At 38.3% G+C, this 27,238-nt stretch overlaps 1 protein-coding gene across 3 annotated transcripts in view; it reads right to left on the bottom strand.

Annotated features, from left to right (window-relative positions):
* LOC126299453 (kinesin-like protein KIF3B) overlaps positions 1-27,238 on the bottom strand; it is a 156,512-nt gene that overhangs the window by 112,849 nt on the left and 16,425 nt on the right. For all 3 annotated transcript variants that reach the window (XM_049991368.1, XM_049991367.1, XM_049991369.1), the window contains 3 exons: positions 17,283-17,377; positions 15,879-15,986; positions 8,835-8,959 (listed from right to left, as the gene is read on the bottom strand). In XM_049991368.1, the coding sequence (XP_049847325.1) occupies positions 8,835-8,959; positions 15,879-15,986; positions 17,283-17,377 (328 nt within the window). The remainder of the gene's footprint in view (positions 1-8,834; positions 8,960-15,878; positions 15,987-17,282; positions 17,378-27,238) is intronic.

Here is a 27,238-nt window from a genome sequence, read left to right as displayed (position 1 = left end):
TAGTTCTTCTTTAATATTTGTATTATCTATTCCTATTTTTTGTCTGTATCCTATATATTTATAGGCATCTGCTTTTTCCATCGCTTCTATGCAGTCGCTGTGGTTGTCCAATATGTAATCTTCTTGTTTAGTGTGTTTTCCCTTGACTATGCTATTTTTCTTACATTTGTCTGTTCCAAAAGCCATATTTACATCATTGCTGAATACTTCTGTTATCTTTAGTAATTGGTTGAGTTGCTGATTTGTTGCTGCCAGTAGTTTTAGATCATCCATGTATAGCAAATGTGTGATTTTGTGTGGGTATGTTCCAGTAATATTGTATCCATAATTTGTATTATTTAGCATGTTGGATAGTGGGTTCAGAGCAAGGCAGAACCAGAAAGGACTTAGTGAGTCTCCTTGGTATATTCCACACTTAATCTGTATTGGCTGTGATGTGATATTATTTGAATTTGTTTGGATATGAAGTGTGGTTTTCCAATTTTTCATTACAATGCTCAGGAACTGTATCAATTTGGGATGTACTTTGTACATTTCCAATATTTGTAGTAACCATGAGTGGGGTACACTATCAAAAGCTTTTCGGTAATCAATGTATGCGTAGTGTAGCGACCTTTGTTTAGTTTTAGCTTGATATGTCACCTCTGCATCTATTATCAGTTGCTCTTTACATTCTCATGCTCCTTGGCAACAGCCTTTTTGTTCTTCATTTATAATTTTGTTCTGTGTTGTATGTGTCATTGATTTCTGTGTAATGACTGAAGATAATATTTTGTATATTGTTATATTGTTGGTAGGCATGTTATGGGGCGATATTTTGCTGGGTTTGCTGTGTCTGCTTGATCTTTAGGTTTCAGATAAGTTATTCCATGTGTAAGTGTATCAGGGAATGTGTATGGGTCTGCAATGTAACTGTTAAATAATTTAGTTAGATGTGAGTGTGTTGAGGTGAACTTCTTTAGAAAAGAAATTTGCTATTTTATCTATTCCAGGGGCTTCCCAATTGTGCGTAGAATTAATTGCTCGGGTGACTTCATGTTGCAAAATTATCACTTCAGGCATTTGTGGTATCATCTTGTATGTGTGTGTTTCTGCTTGTATCCACCGTGCATGCCTGTTATGTTGTACCGTGTTTGACCATATGTTGCTCCAGAAGTGTTCCATGTCTGTTATGTTTGGTGGATTGTCTATTTTAATGAGTGTGTTATCTATTGTCTGGTAAAATTTCTTTTGGTTTGTGTTGAATGTTTGGTTTTGTTTCCTTCTATTTTCACTTTTTTTGTATCTTCTAAGTCGTTTGGCTACTGCTTGTAATTTCTGCTTCTTTTCATCTAATTGCTCTATCGCTTAATGTTGTGAGATTTTACCTAACCTTTTTCATTTTTTTGTCTGATATTTCATTTCTTATGAATTGTGTTAGGTGTCCGATGTCTTTTCTCAGTTTTTCTATTCTGATCTGTAGCCTGTGTTGCCATGCTGGTTTTGTGGGTTTCTTCTGTGTGTTGGTTTGTTCTGATCTCTGCCTAGTGTGTATATTTAGAGTAGTGAGTGCTACTATATAAATCAGTAGTTGTAACTCTTCCTTAGTTGTATTTTCATTTATTTTGTTGTGTTAGTTAGTTATATTACTTGTTCCAAGGATCATGAACACGATTCTTTTGTAATGATGTGGAACGTGTCAAAGTATACAAGATTCATTTATCCCAAATAATCATTGTTAGTCTTAAATACGGTACAATTGTTAATGCTTACTGTATTTCTTTGGCCTATGTCTACAAATTCATCTATGGAGTAGAAGGAGTTGTCATTCAGGAATTCCCTTAACTTACTTTTGAATGCCGATTGGTTGTCTGTCAGACTTTTGATATTGTTTGGCAATTGACCAAAAATCTTTGTGGCAGTATAATTCACCCCCTTTTGTGCCAATGTCAAATTCAATGAACGGTAGTGAAGGTCACCCTGTCTCCTAGTATTGTAGCTGTGGACTGTGCTATTAATTCTGAAGTGATCTGGGTTACTAACAACAAATTTCATTAGGCTGTATATATATTGCGAAGCTACTGGCAATATCCCTAATTCTTTAAATAATTGTCTACAAGATGATCTTGGATGAGCCCCAGACATTATTCTGATAACACTTTTTGTGCAATAAATACCTTCTTTCTTAGTGATGAATTGCCCCAAAAGATGATTCCGTAAGAAAGCAACAAATGAAAATATGCATGGTAAGCTAACTTACTGATGTGCTTGTCTCCAAAATTTGCAATGACACTAATAGCATAGGTAGCTGAGCTCAATCGTTTCAGTAGATTGTCAATGTGTGTCTTCCAGTTTAAATTCTGATCAATACAGACACCCAGAAATTTTGAACAATCTGCTTTAGCTAAAGATTTTCCCCAACACTCTATATTTATTTCCAGTGTTATGCCTTTCCCTGTACTGAACTGTATGTACAGTGTTTTTTCAAAGTTCAATGAAAGTCCATTTGCGGAAAACCACCTAATAACTCTTTGAAAAACATTATTTGCATTTTCCTCAGCTGATTCTTGCTTTTTAGGCTTGATTACAATACTTGTGTCATCTGCAAAAAGAACCAAGTTTGCATCTTCATGAATATAATTGGGCAAGTCAATAACATATATTAAAAACAATAAAGGCCCAAAGCCAGAACCCTGTGGTACCCCATTCTTGATACATCGCCAGTCTGAATAATCTGATGCCCTGTGTGTATGATTGTGTTGATACTGTTAGTGTTGTTTCGACTTGTGGGTTATTTGGTGGTCTATGCAAGAATGGTCTAATGTCTGTATTTGTGTCTTTGTATTCTATATATGTTAGCTGAAATTTTTCTTCTATATCTAACATGTGTGTCACTTCATGTTCTATTTGTGCTTGTTCTGGTGGCTGTCTTAAGATTTCGTTTTCCTCTGATTGTTTAATTGATGCGTGGTGTTCTTTGTTTGTTTGTGCTGGGATGTTTGAGTCAATTACTGTATTTTCTTCTTCTTCTGATTGCACATTATTTTGTTCCAGTATTTGTTGTACATGTTGTTTGATGTTTTCTAATTCTGACTGGGGTATCCTGTTATTGTTATTATTATTATTATTATTATTATTATTATTATTATTATTATTATTATTATTGGCTGATGAGTGAGAAGTAAATTCTTACAGGTTCACAGAAAGATGTATAAAACTGTTGCTTACCTTCATGGCAAAAAGTTCAACACACTGATAAGTAGGCTGATGAAGCTCACTGACTGCAGAATACACAAACCACTGATGACTAAACAATGTTGTTACCTGCAGGCCCATAATGTAGCTTTTGCTGCCACAACTGCACTCTTGGCGAAGCGTGTACATTCCAAAATAATGTGCCATGAGACAAGATGATATTCCGAATTAGGATCCCTGCCCCCAGTACCAGCTAGACTAGAGTGGATTAAATGAACTATTTTCAAAGTTCCCTCTCCTTTCTGGGAGGGAAGGAAAGATGAGTAAAAAAAAAAAAAAAAAAAAAAAAAAAAAAAAAAAAAAAAAAAAAAAAAAATATTACAAGAACAAATGGTGAGGGGTAGGGCCCCCCCCCCTCCCCATTAGATAAATGGCATGCCTCATTCTGCTAGTGGGTTGTGGTCTGTCATTCCTGCCACAGAGCTACCAAATTGCAGGGAAGCTGATGGCTATGTTTCATTCGCTGTTCCAAATAATCATGGACATTTTATATGGCATTAGGATCGGATCACTCAAGGTGCTACAGGTTACTTGGATTTTCAACAAACCAGGAATGTATGCATGCAATCCTGTGACCATGGCTGCTGCCGTCTTTGATGACAGGAGTGTTTACGTCACTCACTGAGGTGACGAAAGTCATGGGAAACCTCCTGATATCATGTCAGGCCTCCTTTTGGCTGGCATAGTACAGCAACTTTATGTAGCATGGACTCAACAAGTCACTGTATGTCCCCTGCAGAAATACTGGAGCTGTCCATGACTGAGAAAGTGATGCCAGTGTAGGATTTTGTGCATGAATTGACCTCTTGATTATGCCCCATAAATATTTATGGGATTCGTATCAGGTGATCTGGGTGGGAAAAATCATTTACTCAAATTGTCCAGAATGTTCTTCAAACCAAACGCAAACAATTGCGGCCCAGTGACATAGGGCATTGTCATCCATAAAAATTCCATCATTGTTTAGGAACATGAAGTGCATGAATGGCTGCAACAGGTCTCAAAGTAGCTGACCATAACCATTTCCTGTCAATAATTGGTTCATTTGGAAGAGAAGATCCAGTCCACTCCACAAAAAAACAGCCCACACTATTATGGAACCTCCACCACCAGCCTGCACAGTGCCTTGTTGATAATCTCGGTCCATAGCTTTGTGAGGTGTGTGCCACACTATCCCTACCATCAGCTCTTACCAACTGAAATCTGAACTCATCTTACCACACTACCATTTTCCAGTCATCAAGGATCCAACCGATATGGTCACGATTCCAGGAAAGACAATGCAGATGACAACATACTGTTAGCAAACGCATTCACATCAGTCATCTGCTGCCATAGCCCATTAATGTCAAATTTCACCTCACTGTTCTAATGTATACATTTGTTAATATCCCACATTGATTTCTGTGGTTACTTCATGCAGCATTGCCTGTGTGTTAACTCTACACAGCTGCCACTGCTCTTGGTTGTTGAGTGAAGGCTGTCAGCCACTGTGTTGTCCGTGGTGAGCGGTAAAGCTGAAATCTGGCATTCTTGGCACACTCCTGGCACTGTGGACCTCAGAATATTGGACTCCCTAGCAATTTCCAAAATAAAAGGTACCATAAGTCTACCTCCATTTATCATTTCACACTCAAGGTTTGTTAATTCCCATTATGTGACCATAATCATGTCTGAAAACTTTCCACTTTTTGCTAATACACTACCCTTTGATGCATAGTGTACACAATACTATGACCATTTGTGTATGTGAATATCAGTATAATGGCCTTTTGTGAGGAACCTATCTCCTAATGTCCATTGCATTCTATTCTCTTCACAGTGTTCACTCCTAAACTGGTTGAGATGGAACTGCACACACCACGAGCAACAATTCCTGTGTTTTGAAACTGAATGCCATTGAGAAGATGTGATACTTGTTGCAAGTTCTTGATGGTTAGTATGCTATCATGACCGCTGTTCTTACAACTTGTCATATGGCCACAAGTGGTGTACAATTCCTTATAGACATGTTTGACAGTGCCTGTTGATACCCCATCAAATCAGGCAACTTCATTTGTGGTGTGATCATGGGCATGTCCAAACAAAATACAGTAGCGTCTACATTGTCCAATCTTCGGTTATCCGACCTTCTGTGTTATCTGACCCTTTCACCACACCGGCCATGCGCCAGCTGACGACAGGTCAGTGACTAACATGTTGTTTGTTGATACTCAGTTCATTGTCGCCATCTGCCATTCCTCACTCCTCAGTGCTAACTTAGATCTGTAATGGAGTGGATGTCTTGCACTTTGTTTATTGTAAAAATTTGTGGTGATGGCTTCAAAATGGAAAAAGCTGGTAGTTTCAATGGAAGAAAAACTTAAAGCTTTAAAAAGAATAGACAATGGTGAAACTTTATTAAAAGTGGCGCAAGATTATAACATCGGGAGAAAAACAGTTGGAGACTGAAAAAGGAATGGCAATGAAATTGAGAAGTCGTGTTCTCAGTGAGCAACCTTGGCTGTTTTGGAAGATTGGAAAACCATGAAAAAACGTGATTATGAAAAAGTGAGTGAAGCTTTGTTCCTGTGGTTTACTCAACATAGAGATAAAGGTGTACCCATGTCGGGACGTATTTTGCAGGAAATAGCCTTAAAGTTTCGTAACGAACTAAATGAAGGTGAACCTGATTTCACATCTAGTGTAGGCTGACTCGATAGATGGAAGAAAAGATATGGAATTCGGCAACTTAATGTCTGTGGTGAAAAGCTTTCAGCAAATTTTGAAGCTGTTCAATTTTTTAGGAAAAAAACTTCATGAGGTATTGTACAAGGAAAACTTAACAGACGATCAAATTTTTAACTGCGACGAGACTGGTCTCAATTACAAAATGTTACCAGAAAAAACATTAGCTTCAAAGGCCAAAAAGGTAGCGTCAGGCTACAAACGTAGCAAAGAAAGAGTGACAATACTTGCATGCAGTAACGCCACAGCAAATTTGAAAATGTAACTGTCTATGACAGCTAAGCCAAAAAAAACAGGGAGCATTTAAAAATGTACCTAAAAATGCTTTACCGGTGAAATATTACAACCAAAAAAATGCTTGGATGAGCTCAGACATTTTTAAAGAATGGTTTTTTTAACGAGTTCGTGCAACAAACTGAAAAGTTTTTGAAAGCCAACAACTTGCCCCCAAAGCACTGTTGCTTCTGGAAAATGCCACTTGTCATCCTAATGAAGATGAACTTCAAGATCAAGATATAAAGGCCATGTGTTTGCCTCCAAATGTCACATCCTTATGTCAGCCTATGGACCAAGTGACCTTAGAGACACTGAAGAGAAACTACCGCAGAAACTTGCTTTCCTCTTTAATTAATGCTATGGACAAGGGAGAAGACATGCTAGAGCAGTTGCGCCGTATTAATTTGAAAGACGTAGCTTTTGACATGATCCAATCTTGGGAGAGTGTTGTAGCAAATACAATTGAAAATCCTGGAAAATTTGGCTACAGGAAAAATAAAGAAAATTCTCCAGATGATGAAAATCTACAGCAGCAGACTGAACCAGAAAATACTACCCTGCTTTCATTGCTACAAAAAGTTCTGGGATGTGCTGACGCCACAGAAGATGACACAAATGAATGGATTGTCCAAGATGAAGAATTTGAAGTGACAGATGAAGAAATAGTCAACATGATAAACAAAAAAGAATATGACGAAGAAGCGGATGTAGTGGAGGAAAGTGCGCCCAAGATTTCTCACAACGAAGGACACAAGGCCTTAGAAACTGCTTTAAAATATGTAGAGCAACTGGAGAAACATTGTCTACCGAGGTTTTACTTCTTAAGAGACTATGTGATTTAGCGGCAAAAAACGGCAAACAGCAGGCTAACAGAAGATGATTACTAACTTCTTCACACAGTAAATATCTATTCAGTCTAATTTGATATGTATTGTATTAAATGTTTAACTCATTTGGCCTACTTTAGTTTCATTTTTGTGTTTTTTTGTATTATTTTCCATGTTATCCAACCTTCCAGCTTATCCAACCTTGCTGCTGGCGGCTTAGGCCAGATAATCGAGACTCTACTGTAGCTCCTTTCTGCCATTCTGCCACTTCTTCACTTCCACCCATCTTATTGTGCCAATTCCATAAAAGTAACTGGCACATACACACTGCTTTGCCCAGTCAGCTTATTAACCAAGTCCCTTCCTAACGGAGCACCGTAGTCTCTAGTACTGCCATAAGAAAAGTGAATATTGGGTTTGCCCGTAAGTACAAGCTTTTATTTTTTAAATATTGAAAGTGTTGTGTGAAAACAAAATGTTCTGGCAATGTTTATTATGTTCTTTGACAGAGCATTATGTGCTATACAAAGCAGTGTGATTAGTTTTTTATACTGCTATACTTTTTTCTTTTAAGGATATTAAAATGGAGAGTCAAGTTGACACAAAAGAACATTTTCAACACCTGCCTTCTGCATTTACTCTAGGTGCCAAAGACACAGAAGCTGCTCGAGGGATTTGTGACTGGAATGGCAAAGAAATGATGCCTCTTAAGATCACTCCAAATTGGTTTAAGCGATTCAAAGACTGCCATTTTGACCTCAAAGATATACATGATCCAGCACGAATTTCAGAACCAAAAATTGGATATGGAAATTTACTTGCAACAAATGCAATGAACTAACAATGCTATCCAGTAAAAATGATCTGATCAGCAACATGGTGTTGTCTACAACAGAACTATTCCCTCATATTGCCAAGGAATCCATTCATATGTTTCGCTGGGACGTGCTGCCACATCCTCCGTATTTGCCTGAATTAGTGCCTTCAGATTTCCATCTGTTTCAATCCCTCTCGGATGTATTGCATGGCATTTCACTCCATAGTGTTGTGGAACTGAAGGCTAAGCTGGACTATTTCTTCAAGTGGAAACCAGGTAATTTCTAGTGTCACAGCATTAAACAGCTTATTGGAAATTGGAAAGAAGTTGTACACAACAATGGAGAGAACATTATTGACTGATTTGTTGTCCATATCCTATTTATTTTAGTGGAAATCTAAACGTAAAATATATCATGACATATGGGTCAACCCAGAACATACGATGGCCCACAAACCTGATAAACAGTTTGGATCCAATCCTAAATCATTTAATTTGGTATGCAGCCTTAGTACATTTTGTGTGTGGAACAAATCATATGAAGCCCTGGATCCGAGATATTACCAAATCATTGTTCCATATAGCACTGATTCTGTGCTTTGGGATTTATTTTCATGGGATGGTTTGCCTTCTGGAGAAACTGAACCACCAACAATCAAGTGAGAAACAAAAACTAGACACATCAAGACCGCAGATAACTCATTCCCTACTGGTCGCAAACAAGACACTACAGGAAACTGCAAAAAACATGAACTTCATCTTTCAGTAATGTTTTCTTTTATGTTTAAAGAATATCAATCACTATACAAGTGAATAAAACAGCAAAAAACATTTCAAACACATCTGACCAAACTGCACAGTCTCTACAGTTATTCCAACTTTTTGTTCTGGTTTTGCAGCGGTCAATCCCATTGCAACTACTAACACATTTATTTATTTATTGACAGACTTACCTTCCATTGTATATGTCTTGCCAGTACCAGTCTGCCCATATGCAAATATTGTGGCATTGAATCCATCAAGCACACAAGAAACAAGTGGGCGTACAATCTCTTCATATAAGTCTTCTTGCCGAGAGCTAAAAACCAAAATTCACTAATTTATTTAAAGACCACAAATTGATTATAACTGCACAAGAGAGTAATTAAACATAAAAAGGTGAAGACTGTTACAATGCCTTCAGGTGTGCAGCAGTTAACCTTAAACTGAAATGCACTTTCATGTTTCACACAGTTATTATAGAAATATTTTTGTATCTATTATTACTATTTACTATTAACAATGCAGAGCAACACCAGAAATCTTAGCCAGAATTGAAAATGATTAACTATGTCAGTGAAATTGCACTGAATACAGTGCCTGCCAAAAAACGTAAAGCATCCACAAGGCGAGGAGAAATGAAACGAAATTCCTGAGTTCACAGAGTATGTGATGTCATTTCAGTGATTACAATATTGAGTCAAATTTACAAAAGAAATTGGCAGAATGAGCTCACTTTACCAGTTGCACTCCTGCTGGCCTCATAAGTACCATAACTGTATCTCTATAAAACATTGGAACAATGGGCCCTCTTCACAGTCGCCACCATACTTGGCAATCACGGTCATTTTAGGTAGTGATGAAATATGATTCACTGCTGTACACAATGTGATACCAATCAGCTGCAGTCCATGTTTCCCTGTCATAGCACCATTCCAAATGCAGCATTTTGTGTTATGTTCGTATAGGCAACCTATGCATAAGATTGGAATTCTGTAGGGAAAAAGTCTAGAATAGGGCTAGTAGCATACTTACGTTTTCCATATAGGAAAATTGTCAGCACTTTCTGTGAGATATGATGGGAACAAAATAAAGTGTTTCAGCTGTTTGTGTTACACAGTCAATGAGAGAGCTACAGGCAGATTGTGTGTTTTGAAGTAACACATTAGAAAGAAAGGGTGACACATTATTGTAAGTGAGGTTGTCTGAGTTAGTTAATTTAAACTGTGCTAATATCTGCAAACCGAGGGTAGCGTCACAACCCAAGTTATGTTCAGCCAGTGAAATATTTCTTTGGTGTTACACAACAATCTGCATGAGCACATGGGAGTATGTAGGCGGCTCAATAATTTTCAATTAAATCATGGGAGAAGATAGGTGGATTAATGATTTTCTAATTAAACCATGGGAAAAGGTAGGTAGATCAGCGTTTGTTAATATATCAAATGTATGACTGTTTTAATAAACAATGATTCACTTACCTTATCCCATTATATGATTTAAAAACATTGATAAACTTAAGATTGCTTGTGCAGATTGATTATGTAGTCATTTCACCACCACATTTGATGCAATTTCATGTCTCTGCAATTATTCCACGAGACATGCACCAACGATTCAACAAACGATGTCGCCATGCAGAACTAAATCACTTAAATCAGCCCACTTTATACCACTTGCTGACATAGTCGCACAACATTTCTCTCAAAACTCACTAACAGGCCGAAAAACAGCAAACAAGACAATAATTTCAATTTTGGCACTAGAAATACATTGCCTCACTTTTCACCTCTTAATGGTTATGAGAAAGAATTATCCCACTGGCTACACAAACGGACGCATTGAAAACCTATGAGCAATAGATGAGCAACACCATGACTGTCATTGTCCCCGATCTAGATTTTAGCCATTCTGTACCTTTTTTCTCAGATGGCAGGCACAGATGTGAAGGGGCTACAATGGGCTTGGTGCACAATACAGATATCTCCTTTGTGGCGGTCAGACAGGGCAGACTAGAACCTTGAACATGAATACAGCTGCACTTAAATTTCCATTCATTTCCATTCAATCCAACATTAGACCTCTGTCACATCTGAATACCCCACAAATCTGGATGTTGCAATGTTAAACTAGCCAGCCAAATGGAGATCCAAAACAAGGCCCCTTTCAAATTCTGTCAGGTGCCGATAATGCTACCTTACACAAGTATCCAACATCTCCATCTACTTCACAGTGATCACTCAACATCTGATGCTGTTCACGCACCTTATACACCCTACTACGTCTGGTAACAACACTAAACACGAACATTAATACACTCTGGTGGCTATTCTGTGTGTCTCTGAGAATTGCTTCTCTAATTTTTTACACACCCACTGATTGTGTGTACATGCACAAAGTTACAATGGCATCCAGCTGTGTCTTCTGGGTGCTTCACTTCTTTTGTCAGGCAGTGTATATCAAAATTATTTTTATAACTTCAACAAACTATAGGTTGAGTTTTTGGGAAAAAAATACATTTCATTTAAGGAGGCTGACTGACTAATTATAAAGTTTAATCCATTTTTGAAAATACAACTTAATTGGATAGATGAAAAATCTACTCACAAAGCTGCGGCAGGAGAACACACACGCTTTTTCTATGTGTGTTTTTCTGTTGCTCTGACACAATAACTTTTTATGACACAATCACAATCAAGTTTGGCCCACAATGGCAACCTTCAGATGTTACAATAGGAAAAAATAAAAAGGTCATATTAAGACCTTAAAATAAGTAAAAATATTTTTACCAGGTCTACTTGCGAGTTATTTAAAGTGCAATATAAATACATGTGGATCACCCTACTGACTGTATATGGTAAACTAAAGTTTGGCAAACTAAACATAAAATCAAAAATATAAAAATTGTACAGGCTGTTACAGCAGTAAAACCATACTGAAAACAGTCTAAGGTCTTTACGATGAAAGGAACAAAGGAGTAAACCTTATGGTACATATTTTTGACAGCTGAGGATGCTGTTCCTTGGGGTACTAGATATTTATGCCACTGCCCACAAAATCAGATGAGACGACACAGACTGGACACAAGTTGGCATTCTGCTGCCATTCCTCTTCTGGCTACAAGATGTTTATGTTGGATGGGCAGATGCTCAGAAGTGAAGATGTGGCTTGGACATCATAATGAAGCATTTTGTCACAGGCAAGCCCCTTCATCAACTGGAGAACACATGCACGACCCTGAAACTACTTCAGCTGAAATGATTGTTGTAAATATTGAAGTATTTAACCCATTGCAAATTCATTCAGCCCACTGAGAAGTTTGTCTAGTTCCTTCCATTTCATAATATAGGTCTCCAGTTGTTCTAAAAGATCTAACTGCTAAGGCTAATGCCGTTTTATTGCTGCCAGAGGGGCATTCCTTAAATCTTAAGCCAAAAGTACCTGACTGACTGGCCAATTTAACTTCTTTCACAGTCACAGCGTGATATTTTATGGGTCCCACAAATCCCATATTTATTTTTCTTACTTGGCTAGTTATGATGCATTTCTTTTTTTCTATTGTCTGATGTCCTGAAAGCAATTTTAACCCCATTCCTCTGGCTAATGTGCTCAATTTTATCTGATGTTTTGCTTATGGATTTCCTAGTGGCATACTAGACATTATTAGATGCCACCTGCACATAGGGTTTATTTCGTATCTTTATATTCTTTCTAATATGGTATACATGGTGTTCACTATTTCTGTGTCATATTCATTTGTAAGAGTGATCCGTCTTAATATACCAATTTCCTTCTTCACTTCCAGCTATCATAAGGCAAGTTGTATTATTGATCCTGACATGTATACTCCTCAATTTTTAGCCAAGTACTATATCTGCATTTTATCTCCACTGTAAAGAATAACTGAACACATCTTTTACAGTATACTACTTCTGTAACAATGTCTGGATTCAGCTACAAAAAGTCTTTTCTAGCTAGTTAATAAAATTATTTGGTGTAGTTCCCACTAAGCAGTTTCACAGTCTGTATATTGCCTCTTTACATTTACTGTTAAACAGAAAATAGTTATACGACAGAACAAACTGTAATATTTCTATAAATTCTACAGCTTTACCTTGCTCAACGCATTTACTACACAGAAGATTTATTTATATTATATAAGGCTTTGTCAATAATAATGTTTGTATGCAGTTTCTCGATATCCATTGAAGCAAACGTAGCACAATCTGCTACCTCAATTTTTTATTTTCTGGGCAAAGGTCGCACTGTTTTTAATATTAAAAGAATTCATCACAATTAAAATTCACTTTCAATAGTTTGTTGAGCTCCCTATTAATTTTATACATAGGACAATCCGCGTTGTTAACTACTGCCTTGATTGAATTTTCTTCTTTATGCAACTTAATTTGTGGCATCTCAACAGGTGTTCATTCATTCACAACCTTTAGGTACCTTTGATCTTTAACTGAAAACAGAAAATCCAATCTTCTGGTCACTTCTTTAAGGAATCACTTTGTTGGGTCTTTAACTTCTACAACATTACTCCACTTACAGAATTTTTCTATCTTTGACTGTAATCATTGTTGTGAAACATCATGGCTGTTTTCCCCTTGTTTGCTCTAACAGGCTGAACTTTCTATCTTGAAGCTCATTATTTGGTTTTATAAAAATTTTATTGGCAGTGAGTTCTTTTTGCAAAAGATTCTGTGGACTTCCTACAAACTTTTTGCTTTTGACCACAGTAATAAATTGCTCACACCACTTAATTTTCCTATCCTACTTGCATTTTAACCTCAGCTATTGTATTTCTAAAAACTATAGTTCTGTTTTGCTTTCTCCTTGTATTATAGTGTAAACCTTTGTTTAAAATGTATAAACGTTATGAAAAATTCTTGTCAGAAGCATTGAGTTGTCGACAGATGCACCCAAAATGATGAAAAATTGCTAGCTTTCTGATTTTATCCAAGCTAGCAAGTTTTCTTCCTTTTTTGTGTGCCTATCAACAACTCAACGCCTCTGGTTTTCAGTATGTGGACTCCTTTAGGATTAAAGTGTTTGTTTAAAAGGTAATGTTCATCATTGTGTAAAACATGGCAGACAAATTACCAGCTTGTAAAAAAAACCGATGGACTTCTTGAACTTTACTTTTTTGCTGTCCAATTCTGATAAGACTTAAAATTAGTTTCTTACATACATCATCCTATTCCACACAACAGGAAACTACTGTAAAAGCATATTACTGACTGATAGGTGTCCTCTAATTATCTTTTCACTTATGAGCTGTTGTAAGTTACAGGTCCCCTTCAATTCTATTTTTACTCACCTTAACTCATATTTGTGCTCAATTCTTTGCACTCTGAGAAGAATTATTCATCTGAATAGGTAATTTTGGGAAAAATGACATGCCATTCCTGGGGAATTTGCCTGACTTCTTACCAATTTCTGTTTATTTTTTACACTATCACAATACATTGAAGATTTTGTTATTCTGTACAGAAGCAAAAATCTAACAGTATGCATTCCAAGATAAAATTGATTGGGGGGGGGGGGGGGAGGAGGGGAGGAATATGAAAGGCAGAAATAAATTTTTGATTTAGATTTGACTTACTTATATTCAAAATGGCATAAATGCATTTCAAAAATATAGAATACTTATATGTAAAAACATGATTATCAATGTCCATTCCAATCATCCTCTACATCAGAAACAAGCATACTTTTACTCTAGGATACATACAATAATACAACTTCCATTGTGCCAATCCAAAGTGAAGAAAGAAACTGGCACATTAACACAGGTCGCCCTTGCAAATGAACATGATATACAAGTAGTGAACACCATATATATTAAATTAGAAAGAATATAAAGACGAGAAATAAGTCACATGTACAAATGGCATTCATGTACACTGCTACGAAATACATACTCAAAACATCAGACAAAATTCAGCACTTATTCTGCACAAGTGGCTTTAAAATTGATTTAAGGATATCAAATAACATAAAAACAACAGTGTGCTATAACTTGCCACATAAGAATAATAAATACGGGAAATCTGGGGTCTAAAAAATATCATGCGGTGAATACAAAAAAAAAAAAAAAAAGAAAAGAGGCTAAACTGGCCAGTCAGCTCCTTTGGATTGAGGTTTAAGGAGGACATCTAAGCCAGCAACAAGACAATGTTATCTTTACATATGCAAAAGAAGGGTAACAATATTGCTAACATTGATAAACAACTACAAATTTTTCATACAGATGAATAAAGTAAATGGTTAGATATTTTAGAACTCTCGAGCTATATTATGAAATAGAAGGAACCAGTCAACCTCTTCAATGAGCTGAACGAGTTTGCAATCGATGAATATTTTAATATTTATGACAATCTACTCAAAGCTGAGGTAATCGTTGCATCCTACATGTGTTCTCCAGTTGATGATAGGGATTTCCTGCAACAGGGTGCTGGCTGTGACGTCCAAGCCACATCTTTACTGAGCATCTTCCCAGCCAATGTAACCACCTTGTAGCCAGAAAAGGAGTGCCAGCAAGCTGCAGCAGAATGCTGACTTGGGTCCAGTCTGTGTTGCATCCTCCGAGCTTATGGGCAGTGGCAGATATATTTAGCAGGCCACAGTACAGAACTCTCAGCTGTCAGAAATATGTACCATAATGACTGCTCCTTTTTACTATAAAGATCTTAGGCTGTTTTAAGTATGGTTTTACTGCTTTAATGACCTGTACTCTATTTTTAAATTTTATGAATAAATGATTGAACTATTACTGCAAACTGGACATATATTATGGTTTTCACAAACAAAGATTGTCTTACAGAGGACATGCACATGTAGAACAACGAATAGGGAAAGAGAAGTACACTTAGTTGTAGCTATATAATTCCATGAATTTGGTATTATGTTTAGTTTGACAATACATGAACTATTTTTCCACCAAATGCTGCCAATGGGTATGACCCACATGTATTTTAATTGCACTTAACTCACGAATAGATCTAGTAAACATAATTTTACTTGTCTTATGGTCTTAATACGAGCTTTATATCTTTCCTATCGTAGCATCTGAAGATTACCATTGTGGGCCAAAACTGGTTATGATTGTGTCAAACAAAAACTTATACTCTTATTAAGTAAAAAAGACATGGCAAATTATGGCTGACACATTATAATGATTCAAAATAATAAATAAAATACAATCAACTCAATGTGTGTTTGCATGCACTTACTTCCAATCGTAGACAGCATCGAATGTAAAAACTTTCTTTCGAGTATTAGTTTCATCCCTGGGATCTGTTATTTCTATGACACCTCTTGATGGATCAACATCCACAACCCTAAAACATTAAAAATGAAAGACAGTTAGTAATGCATTTCAGTGCTTTTGTTTCACACACCATGATCAAAATGTAAAACTCATTTTGAAATACTATACAAAAGAATTACATCTGGCACAAACATAACTCTGTTTCTCCTCACTTTAGAATGTACAATACACAGAAATTAGGCGATAATACATTTGAATATAAATTGGGCCTAACACAATCCAGAAGCACTCTGGTAACTTCCAAATAGCCACTAATCTCTTATACACATGCAAAAGCATGCAAAATTAGTACATTGAAATCAAAAATATAAGCCATTTCAATAGTAAAGAAAAATTAAATTGACAACTTATTATTAAGGAGCTTCCTACAAAAAGAATTATTCTCAATGTCCCTGACAGCAAAAATGATAAATTTTCTAAACAGATATATTTTCTAAACGGATATTGCTACCATGGATGCAGAAAATGAGAAATAGTGTGGGGAATTGGGGAACAGGCTGAAGGAACAAGTTCTCCACAGAGGTAGCAATAATGTGAAAAACTGTATGAGAAATTGTAATTTATAGTGGGGATGAAGACAGACTACATGGACACACTGATCATTACAAGTGATGAGGCTTGGATTTTGGACCAAATTATTTATCTGAGGCTATACAGCAACTGCCAACTGAAATAATACTATACTGCTGAATACAGTACCAATAAGAATACACCAGTCCATATGACTATATGTTTTAAGAATCATTTGGTAGTATCAGGACTATTTTACAAATAGTTTATGGATGGAATTTGAAATAATTCACGTTGTTTGACTGGAAGAAAGCAAAAGATTTGAAATACTGTGTAAAGAAAAAGTAATAATCCATCTGTCCATCACCTATATGCCTTTATGAAATAATTCTCTCTTTTACGAAGCCCATCTGCAACACCCCAAGACAGCATCATTTTTAACTACGACAGATTATGTTTGTATTTAACATTTCTACAAGCTAGCTCCAAAACAACAATGTCAATATCACTTAGATTCACAGGTGTATTATTCAATGTGTTGTTGGAACTTACTAACATTCGTTGCAATGGTCATCTACAGTGATCTGCTGCTTATTCTTTTTCACATCCTCCAATTTTATTACTATTGTTAGCATCATCATAACCTTTGATTCTTTTTTGATCAAATATAGGTAATAAAAAGCAGATATAAAGCCAAGGGTGGAAAAAAAACTATTTAGTCACATCAGACAACATAAAAATCTATTAATAGAGAATGAAACTACAGAAAAATGTATTTTCTTAATCAGATCCTCACCTTCGATGGCCATCTGCAGTCTCTCTCTCATTCATAGGTCTGCATCTCACTACTACTTGGACAGCCTCATTTGAAACTTCACGAGAGGACTGAAACTTTAGTACGCAGGGTGATGTAAACCGAGAAAAGAGAGAACAAATACACAAAATTACACAATAGATAACACTGACATTCAAGTTTTAGTTTTATCTTTTATAATAATGTGACGCTTAGCACATTTATCTCAATTAGGACACAAAAATTAACATGCATCTCAATGATGCTAACTGTTGCTCAGGAGTGCAGAATACTTTAACAGTTTTACATAACTGAAGCTATAAAGGACATACAATGAAGGAAAATGTGAATGGTTGTTGGTGGGTCTGATTATTATGAGTGTCATACATATGATGAAAAACTTTACTGGAATACACTAAAAAAGAAAGATATAATATTTAAAACACACTACACCCTAAACTCAATAAAAATTCTTTTCAGAATGAAATCTATGAACTTTATCCAGTCCATGAAGATAGAATTACATGAATAACAGCTTTCATAGAGCCTAGAGCCATATAAGATATTCTTTCTATGCTCCATCACAATAGGAAGGAAATCTTAATATCTTTGCACCTTACCCACTCTAAATTTTTCGCTTCTTGCAATATTTTTCTAGCAAAATATTAATTACAATCAATTATTCACTAAGTTTCCACTCACTGGCCCAATTATGATACCGTTCCATGCAATGTGTATATGAGAGCTCCAGTTTTAATTCACACACGTCAGGTTTTATGGATTTCTGGAGAAATAACAAGTAGTAAGAAAATGAGATATAGGCCATAACCAGATAACTATATGGAGTTGGCTTTCACACCAAACTAGCCAAGTTTTACTTCCAAATTTCTTTGTGAGTTATCTTAAGACTTCTACTTTTCCTTTGCACAGACTAAAAACATTCAATTGTAGTGATTCTCCAACGGACATGAATACTGAAGTTTACTTTTAATACATAAACTTGATCATGTAACCAACATCAACTATCATCACTTTCCTCCTACGTAATAACAGATGCACTACCAAAGTTAAATATTTTATGTATAGTTCCAGCAAATCTTAGTAATGGAAATAAATATATTTCATAACAAATACAAAAAGATCACACACAAATGGAAGTAACAATCATCTCTTATACACGGTCCAGTCACATTAATGTGATCACTGCCTATGTTTGACCTCAACGTGCAGTAACTACTCTCAGATGGCAGCACTAGCAGAGCAGGGTATATAGCATGTGTTTGGGGATGTAAGAAACAGCACAGTTGTTATCGTAGTGCTTGAAACTGAGTAACTTATTTGACTTCCAAAAGGGCATGATCATTGGCTTTCGGGCCAAAGATGGAAGCATTTCCCAAGGGGCTAAGTTTGTAAGCAGTTTGCGTGCCACCGTGGTTAAAGTATACTGGGCATGGCAAAATGGTGATACCCAAATCCAGCACTGAGGCAAATGTAATGCACTGTGGGCCATTTATGGCAGGGGTGAATGATGATTGCAGAGATGTGTATGGGCAAACAGACGTGTAACTGTTGAGCAACTGACCACCTAGATGAACCAAGGGGCAACCAACAGTGTCCCTTCAATGACCGCTCAGCAGACATTGCTACATACGGGCCTCCACAGTAGGCACCTGGTTCCTGGCACTGAGAAATCTAGTGCAGCTGGCAATGGCATTAGAGTCAGCATGGCTCCACATTTCTTTTGGTACCTTCCAGAAACTGATTGTCCCCCTACATGTCTCGCAGTGGTCCGCTTTGCAAGAAGTGGTTATTCAGGCTTTCAACAAGTGGTAATTTTAATGTGACTGGACAGTCTAATACCGTCAGGCCTTTAGAAATATCAGAACTAAGTAGTTGATACTGAGAACAATAACAACAAATGAATATTTGGTAAGTTCCATTTTCACTTACAAAGCAAACTCTCGTGTAGAAAATGTCCTGATGCAGAGGTAGAGTCCCCATAGCTACCACATCACGGACTTCTTACAAGGTCATTAGAGAGGGCATACATACTTAGAATGGAGATGGACACAGAATGAGTGACGCCAAAAATCATCGACATCATTTGAAAAACAGTCACCCATGAACTTGCTTTAATTGGTTCAGGAGAGCCTAGAAACTCCTAAACTTGGATGGCCAGATATGAATCCAGTACCTTAACCACTTTCACCTGGATCAGTTTGTCTCTAATGTATGTGGCTGGCAATGAACAATTCCATATGTAACTTAGAGCAAGTTCATGTAGAAGAAACCTAACCAGCTATCTGCCAGGCAACATGAGTGTAGTCTGCCAGATAATTTTCCCGTATAACTCTCAGCAACTACTGTTTACTGAAAAGAAATATACAAAGTTTGGAGGTTTCACTAGTAGATGGCATCGGCAGCTTTGTTAGGCAGCTGATTTTTCTCAAACACACAAACTCAAGCAAATAAACATTTACTTTCTGCTGATAGTTAATAGGCAATTATGGAACGAAACCAATAAGAAGACAGAGAGAATAGAAAAATCACCTTAAGAAATTAAATATTTCAGTTACTTTGTATATAAGCATGCATAATCAAAATGTTGTGGGGGATAGAGGATGACAACATTTCATTAACTTTACTGTCTGACTACTTTCACATACACAGACAGAAAAATAGTCACAACACCAAGAAGGAGTTGTGTGACAAACACAAGTTGAAGGTAAGTTTCTACATCTGAAAGATGTCTATTCCAATTTCACACTAGTTGCATACGGGTGACACTAGTAGTGCCACTTTAAGGATGCACATCAAGTTTTCTTTAAATACACACTGTAATGGATGCGAGTGATAGTTACCTTTGAGACTGGACGTGGCGAGTTGATGTTGGTCAAGAATGCCTTTAAGGAGACAAAGATGCCATTATCAGCACATCACTGAATTTGAACGAAGTCGTGCAATAGGGCTACAAGAGGCTGGATGTTCCATCTGTGATATTGCAAAACAGCTTGGCAGGAATGTAGCCACCATACACAATTGCTGGCAGTGGTGGTCATGAGAATGTACAGTCACAAGAAGACCGGGCTTCAAACAGCCACATGGCACTACTGAGAGGAAAGACCACAGTGTTCGGTGTGGGGCTCTGGCACATCATACTGCATCTGTAGCAGCAATTTGAACAGTTTTAGCACCAGTGGCACAATGAACTGTTACAAATTGGTTACTTAATGAACAGCTTCAAGCCACATGTCCTGTGCATTCCACTGACGCCAAACTGACACCATTTGTGACTTCAGTGGTGTCAAGCGAGAGCTCACTGGTTCTGCCTTGGTACCAGTGACGGTTGTGTGTTGGTGACAAGGAGGCCAACTGAAGGCCTGCAACCAACCTGTCTGCATGCTAGACACACTGGACCTAAACCTGGAGTTATCGTCTAAGGTGCGATTTTGTATGGCAGCAGGAGCACTCTTGTGGTTATCCCACATGCCCTGACTGCAAATTTGTACATCAACCTAATGACTCTCCTTCTTGTACTGTCATTCCTGAACAGTATCCTAGGGTGTTTTTCTAACAGGATAACGCTTGTCTGCATAATGCTGTTGTAACCCAACATGCTCTACAGTGTGTCGACATGTTACCTTGGTCTGCTCAATCCCAGATCTATATCTAATTGAGTACATCCGGGACATCATTGGACAACAGCTCTAGTGTCATCCATGAACAACATTAACTGCTCCTATATTGGACAACCAAGTGCAACAGGTATCCCACAAACTGACAACTGGCACCTGTACAAAACAATGCATGCATGTTCACATGCTTGTACATGTCATTCTGATGATTACAATGGTTATTAATGTGCCAGTATTTCACATTTGCAATGGTTTATCTGTTGTTTATACTAACCTGTGATCTTGCAATGTTTATCACTAAAACATATTACCTAAACAAATGTATTCCCAGAAGTTCATTACTCTACATTAATTATTTTTGCTGTTCTGATTTTTCCCATCCACATATTTTTCATAATTTTCTTCACAGCTACCTCATAGTTACACTGCATTCTCTATTCCTAGGTCCCTGTTGATTATTTTTGAGTTGCCTTTGTTATGCCTTGAAATCTTTTACTTCCTATTCCATTAGTAAGTTTAGAGAAACTCTTCAACTATCACCATTCTCTGGTTCTTCTCTAGCACCAAGTATTTTTGCTCTCCTCTACTGGACTGCTTACAATGTTTTCATCATATAGAGAGTGGTCTCAAAAATTCCATATTTGCTTCACTCTGTACAGAACCACCTTTTTGCACAGAATATTTTATTTACTCTTCCTAACATATTCTAATCTTCACAAACAACAGATTATAGTACACATTTTTACTATTTTTCCAATTATTTTGGCTCCTTTATGTTGCTTCATTATGATAAGTGTGTCATATTGAGAACTGAATCAAAGTCTGTCTACTGCGGATTAGGTACTGCCTGAGAACTGAATCAAAATCTGTCTTCTTAGGTACTACCAACAGAATTAAACATGCAATCCACATGAGTCAATGTATAGATTCACTCTCCCACAACCCCCTTTTATTCTCTTTAAAACTTCATGCCCATACTCCTGTGATGCATGTAAGACTATACTGTGAAGTAAAACAAGTCAGTCCTCTTGCACTGAATTTTATTTCAGTGAACCCTTAACTGCAGAATGAAGGCTTTTCTTACCAAAGCACAATTACAAGGTACTTACGCAGTCTTGTGTCACAGTCTCCTTCCTAAAGGTGACAGAGAAAGTGAAAGAAAATCATATAAACAAGAAATTCTATGACACAATTCTCCCATCCTTCTCACTACATTATGAAAACACTGTAAGCAGTCTAGCAGAGTATAACAAAAATACTTTTTGCAAGAGAAAAGCCAGAGAGCATTCATAATTACTGCTTTATACTCAGTAGATTTTGAAACAGTAGGCGGAAGTAGAGAGTTTGATATTGTCAACTGATTACATGTAATTAAGTATATTGTAATGTGTGAACAATCAATAATGGAACAGGAATTAAAATGAAGTGTTAAATTGACTCTGCAAGCAAGCTTCTTAAACATAATACAATCTGCCCTCTTGTTATTTACAACTTAACAAGGCAGACTGCTAAGTTACAGTGTACTTCTTCCTAAGAACTTGTTTCATAGTTGCACATGAAATGCCACAGTTTTTTTTTCTCTTTTTTTGTTATGGTTTTAGGGCGCAAAACTGCTATGGTCATTAGTGCCCAGTCTGTGGCTTAGGGAAAGGTAAAAAAAAACCAAACTGGAAATCAGCAGCAATGGGAGCGAACTCAAAAAGTGGGGAAACTAAAAACCAGAAAGAAAGTGTAGAAAACCACTAAACAAAGGGAGATTGTTTCCCCCAAAAAGAGCTTCAAATGACCGACGTCATCTCACTGACACTAATAAACTTGAAGACGCTATCGACTGAGTGGGTGTCATCTGCTAAAATGGAAGATATATCAGGCTACAGCTGTAGACGGGCGCATAGCAGAGTAAAATAGAGGCACTCAAGTAAAAGGTGTCAGATACCAACGTATCCTGGGATCCAGAGGAATACCACTGAGACGCCCCCAAGTGGAGCAATTGGAGGCAGACCTGAATCCGGTGGACCAGAGGGTGGACAGGGTAAAGAGCTTTGAGACTGAGGAGAGAGCTGAGCGAATCTGAGCATATAATATACTGTATCCGCTGATGCCAACAGATGTATTGGACAGTCTGGAGAATAGCGTAAAGCTCCGCAGTAAAAACCGAACACTGGTCGGGAAGCCGAAATCGATTAGGGGTGTTGCCAACAATATAGGCACTCCCAACACCAAATGATGTTTTTGAGCTGTCAGTATAAATTAATGTGGCATCCTTTACTTGTGCGCATAGAGCAGCAAATGCCCGATGATAAATGAGAGAAGGGGTACCGTTCTTGAGAAGCTAACAAAGGTCACAGAGCAGGCAGGTCCAGGGCGGAGCCAAGGTGGTGCTGAACCCTAGTTGTCAAGAAAGTTTTAGGAAAGTGGAAGGAAAGAGAACAAGGCAGTTGACGGAAGCGGACTCCCAGAGGAAGGGCTGCCTGCGTACCCTAAATCCAAGGAGGCGTCGAGAAAAAAGGTCACGGGCCGGATTAGCAGGCATCGAAGACAGATGACTAGCATAACAACTCAGAAGGACATCTGCCGATTGGACAGCGGAGGGTAGGCAGTCTCAGCATAAAGACTTTCCACAGGGCTGGTGTAAAAAGCTCCAGACGCTATACACAATCCACGGTGATGGACAGAGTCAAGATGCCGAAGAATAGATGGCTGAGCAGAGGAGTAAACTGTGCTTCCATAGTCTAAATTTTGAGCACACTAAGGTGCGATAGAGGCGGAGAAGGACCATTCGGTCCGCTCCCCATGAGGTACCATTCAGAACACTGAGGGTGTTGACGGATCGCAGACAGTGAGCCGAAAGATTTGAAACATGGGAGGACCAGCACAGATGTCTGTCAAACATAAGACCCAAGAATTTAGCGACGTCCGTGAACGGAAGGTCAACAGGGCCTAGATGCAGGGAAGGCGGAAGAAACTCTGTACGACGCCAAAAATTGACACAAATGGTCTTACTGGGAGAAAAGCAGAAACCAATTTCAATGCTCCAAGAGAGGAGGCGATTGAGACATCCTTGAAGACGTCATTCATTCAAGAAGTCTGGTCCATTGAGAGCTGTAGTAGATCGCAGAATCGTGCACAAAGAGGATCGACAGCAGCATCTCCATACATCTTTCTCAACCTCTTGTGGATGTTTCCCACTCTCTCGTTTTCACAGCACAGGAATTCTATGACAGCATATTGCTTCTGACAAATGTCAAGTGTAGCAGCCTTCTTGAAGACATGCTGTGATGGCACCACTCACGGGAACAGGTTGAACTACGTTTGAAAACAAGCGGGAAGGATGTGTCTACTCACTGTAAAACTTTCACACATGGAGAATGAAAACTGTATTTTTACAAAAATAGTTTGTATTTCTTTAGGAGTGACCCTCGTAGATATAAGATGAACCAGCTGAACAGACCATGCGAGAGTGTGGGAGGAAGAGCAAAAGAGCAGGTACAGTGAGGGCTGGAGTCAACCACCAAATCCTGACAGTCACAGCCCAGTCAGGGCAGAGGAGGCAATAGTGTTCCACCGACCCCTCAATGGGGCAATAAAAGGTTAAGTGCCCCCTCCCCCCTTTAAGAGAGTGGTAAAAATCCCCTCACAAAATGTAAAACTAAGTCAGCCACTGAGACTTCGTCTCCTAATACCAGGGGTAGCGAGTCAGGGAGACTAAGATTTCGCAGCAGTGCAGCTAGGTTGGGACAGTCCAGCAAAATGTGGACCACTGTCAAACAGAAACCACAATGACAGTGGGTTGGGTCCACACAACAGAGGAGATTACTGAGTCAGCCAAGTATGGCCAATGCAGAGCTGGAAAAGGACAGTAGAGTCCTTGTGAGAGGCCTGCATGGAAGACCTCCACGGATTTGTTGTCTCCTTTATCACCAACAGTTTGTTTGTTGTTGAAGAGCCATTCCATTTTCCAGATCCCTAAAACTTGATACCAGTCGGAGGTCTGTTACCAGAATACCTAACTCAAGATTAGATTTATTGGTAGCCAGTTTGGCTAGTCTATCAGCAAGTTCATTCCCCAGAATCCTAATGTGGCCCAGAGTCCAGAAGGAGGTCACTGAGCATCCACATTGTTCAAGGGGCATACAGGGAATCCTGTATAGCCACGATCCAAGGATGGCAAGAGTAACACTGCTCAAGAGCTTGCAAGCAGCTCAAGGAATCACTGGAGTTGTGAAAGGACTCACCAATGCAGGAACGGGTACACTCAAGAGCACAAGAGATGGCTACAACTCCACAATGAACACAAAAAAGCCATTCGGCAAGGAGTGCAGTTCAGTATGTCCCGCATGAGTATACGCAAAGCCTATGCAACTAGCAGCCATCAAACCATCAGTATAGACTACTTTTTGAACTCTGTAATGCACCAAGGATGTAGAAAAATTGGCGATGAAGGGCCTTGGGATGAAGTGAGTGTTTTGGACTTTGTGATAGGTCAATACAAAGGGACTTAGGGATGCACCACAGAGGTGTATGAGAGTGGACCTAGATGAGAAATGGTGGAGGAAACAGGTGGAATTCAGAGAGGAAGGACGGGAAGTGAATTGCTATCATAATCCCTGATCCGGGCTGCCATTGTGTGAGATGGAGTTCCTTGTTTGGAAAGAGGAAACAGTAGTTTGCACGCTTAGGGGAGCTGCGAACATCTGTAGCATAACTGACAAGCTTTTGTTGGCACAGGATCTGCAATGGGGCGACCGCAGCCTCCACAAGTATGCTATCCACAGGGCCAGTCTGAAAGGATCCCTTCGCAAGCTGAACCCCACAGTGGTGTATCGGATCTAGTATATGCAATGCTGAGGGTGATGCCAAACCATACGCCAGAGTCCCATAATCAAGATGGCATTGTATCAGGACTTCACAAAGCTGCGGAAGGGTAGTGAAATGTGCACCCCAGCTGGTGTTACTCAGGCAGCAAAATGTATGAAGGTGCAGCCAGAACTTTCACTTAAGCTAGTGACGAGGGGAATCAACATCAGTCGCAAGGATGGCTGACATGGTGTTTAGTGTATCTGGGATTGTAAAACAGTTAAGATCCTTAGACGCCAGGAAGGCATCTGGCCCAGACGGTATTCACGTAAAATTATATGTTGACTATGCTACAAATATAGCACCATTCTTATCCATCATCTATCGGAGATCATTGGAACAGCAAAAAGCTCCATGGGACTGGAAGAAGGCCCAGGTCATAGCTATCTATAAAAAGGGTAGAAAATTGAATGCTCGTAATTACCGGACAATTTCACTGACATCGATTTGTTGTAGAATCATGGAATATATTTTGTGTTCAAACATAATGACCTGTCTAGACTCTGAGAAGCTCATCTGCAGAAACGAGCACGATTTTAGGAGACGGCAGTCATGCAAGATACAGCTGGCCCTCTTTGTGCATGATATACAACAGGCTGTAGATACCGGCTCCCAGGTTGATGCCATATTTCTCGACTTTCGAAAGGCATTCAAACTCAGTTCCGCACTGTCACTTGCTCCAAAAAGTGTGTGCTTAAGGTCTACCAGATGACATATGTGGTTGGGTAGAAAGCTTTCTAACAGACAGAGATCAGAATGTCATCCTGAATGGGGTGACTTCAACAGAAACAAGAGTGACTTCAGGTGTGCCCCAGGGCAACGTAATAGGTCCACTGCTTTTAACGATTTACATAAAAGAGCTGGTTGATGGTATTGATAGCAGCATTAGACTGTTTGCTGATGATGCTGTAGTCTACAGGAAAGTAGTATCAAATGAAAGTTGTGAAGAAATCAATGAGGATTTGCAGAAAATAAATGCGTGGTGTAATGACTGGCAGTTCTCTCTCAATATTAGTAAGTGTCACTTACTGCGTATAACAAGACAAAATTCCCCATTAATGTACGAGTATAAAATAAATGCCTAGTCTTTGGAAGCAGTAACATCCGTCAAGTATCTGGGTGTGACTATGAGAAATGATCTCAAATGATTACACAAGTAACGGGCAAGGTGAACTCTAGATTGCAGTTTATTGGTAGAATCCTGAAGCGATGCAGTCCTTCAACAAAGGAAATTGCTTACAATACATTACCTCATCCTTTATTAGAGTATTGTTCGTCTGTATCGGACCCTTACCAGTTGGGTCTGATTCAAGAGATTGAGAAGGTCAAAAGAAGAGTGGCAAGATTCGTGACTGGTACATTTAGCCATCAAGAGAGCAATACAAAACTCATAGAAAGTTTGAAGTGGGAGACACTTGCAGACAGACGACGCGCTAAACGGAAGGGGCTGCTCACTAAATTCCAAAA

This window comes from Schistocerca gregaria, chromosome X, assembly GCF_023897955.1.
Source record: "Schistocerca gregaria isolate iqSchGreg1 chromosome X, iqSchGreg1.2, whole genome shotgun sequence".
Classification (NCBI taxonomy): Eukaryota; Metazoa; Arthropoda; class Insecta; order Orthoptera; family Acrididae; genus Schistocerca; species Schistocerca gregaria.
Note: the sequence above shows the minus strand (reverse complement) of the source record. Positions and strands in the feature narration are given on the sequence as shown.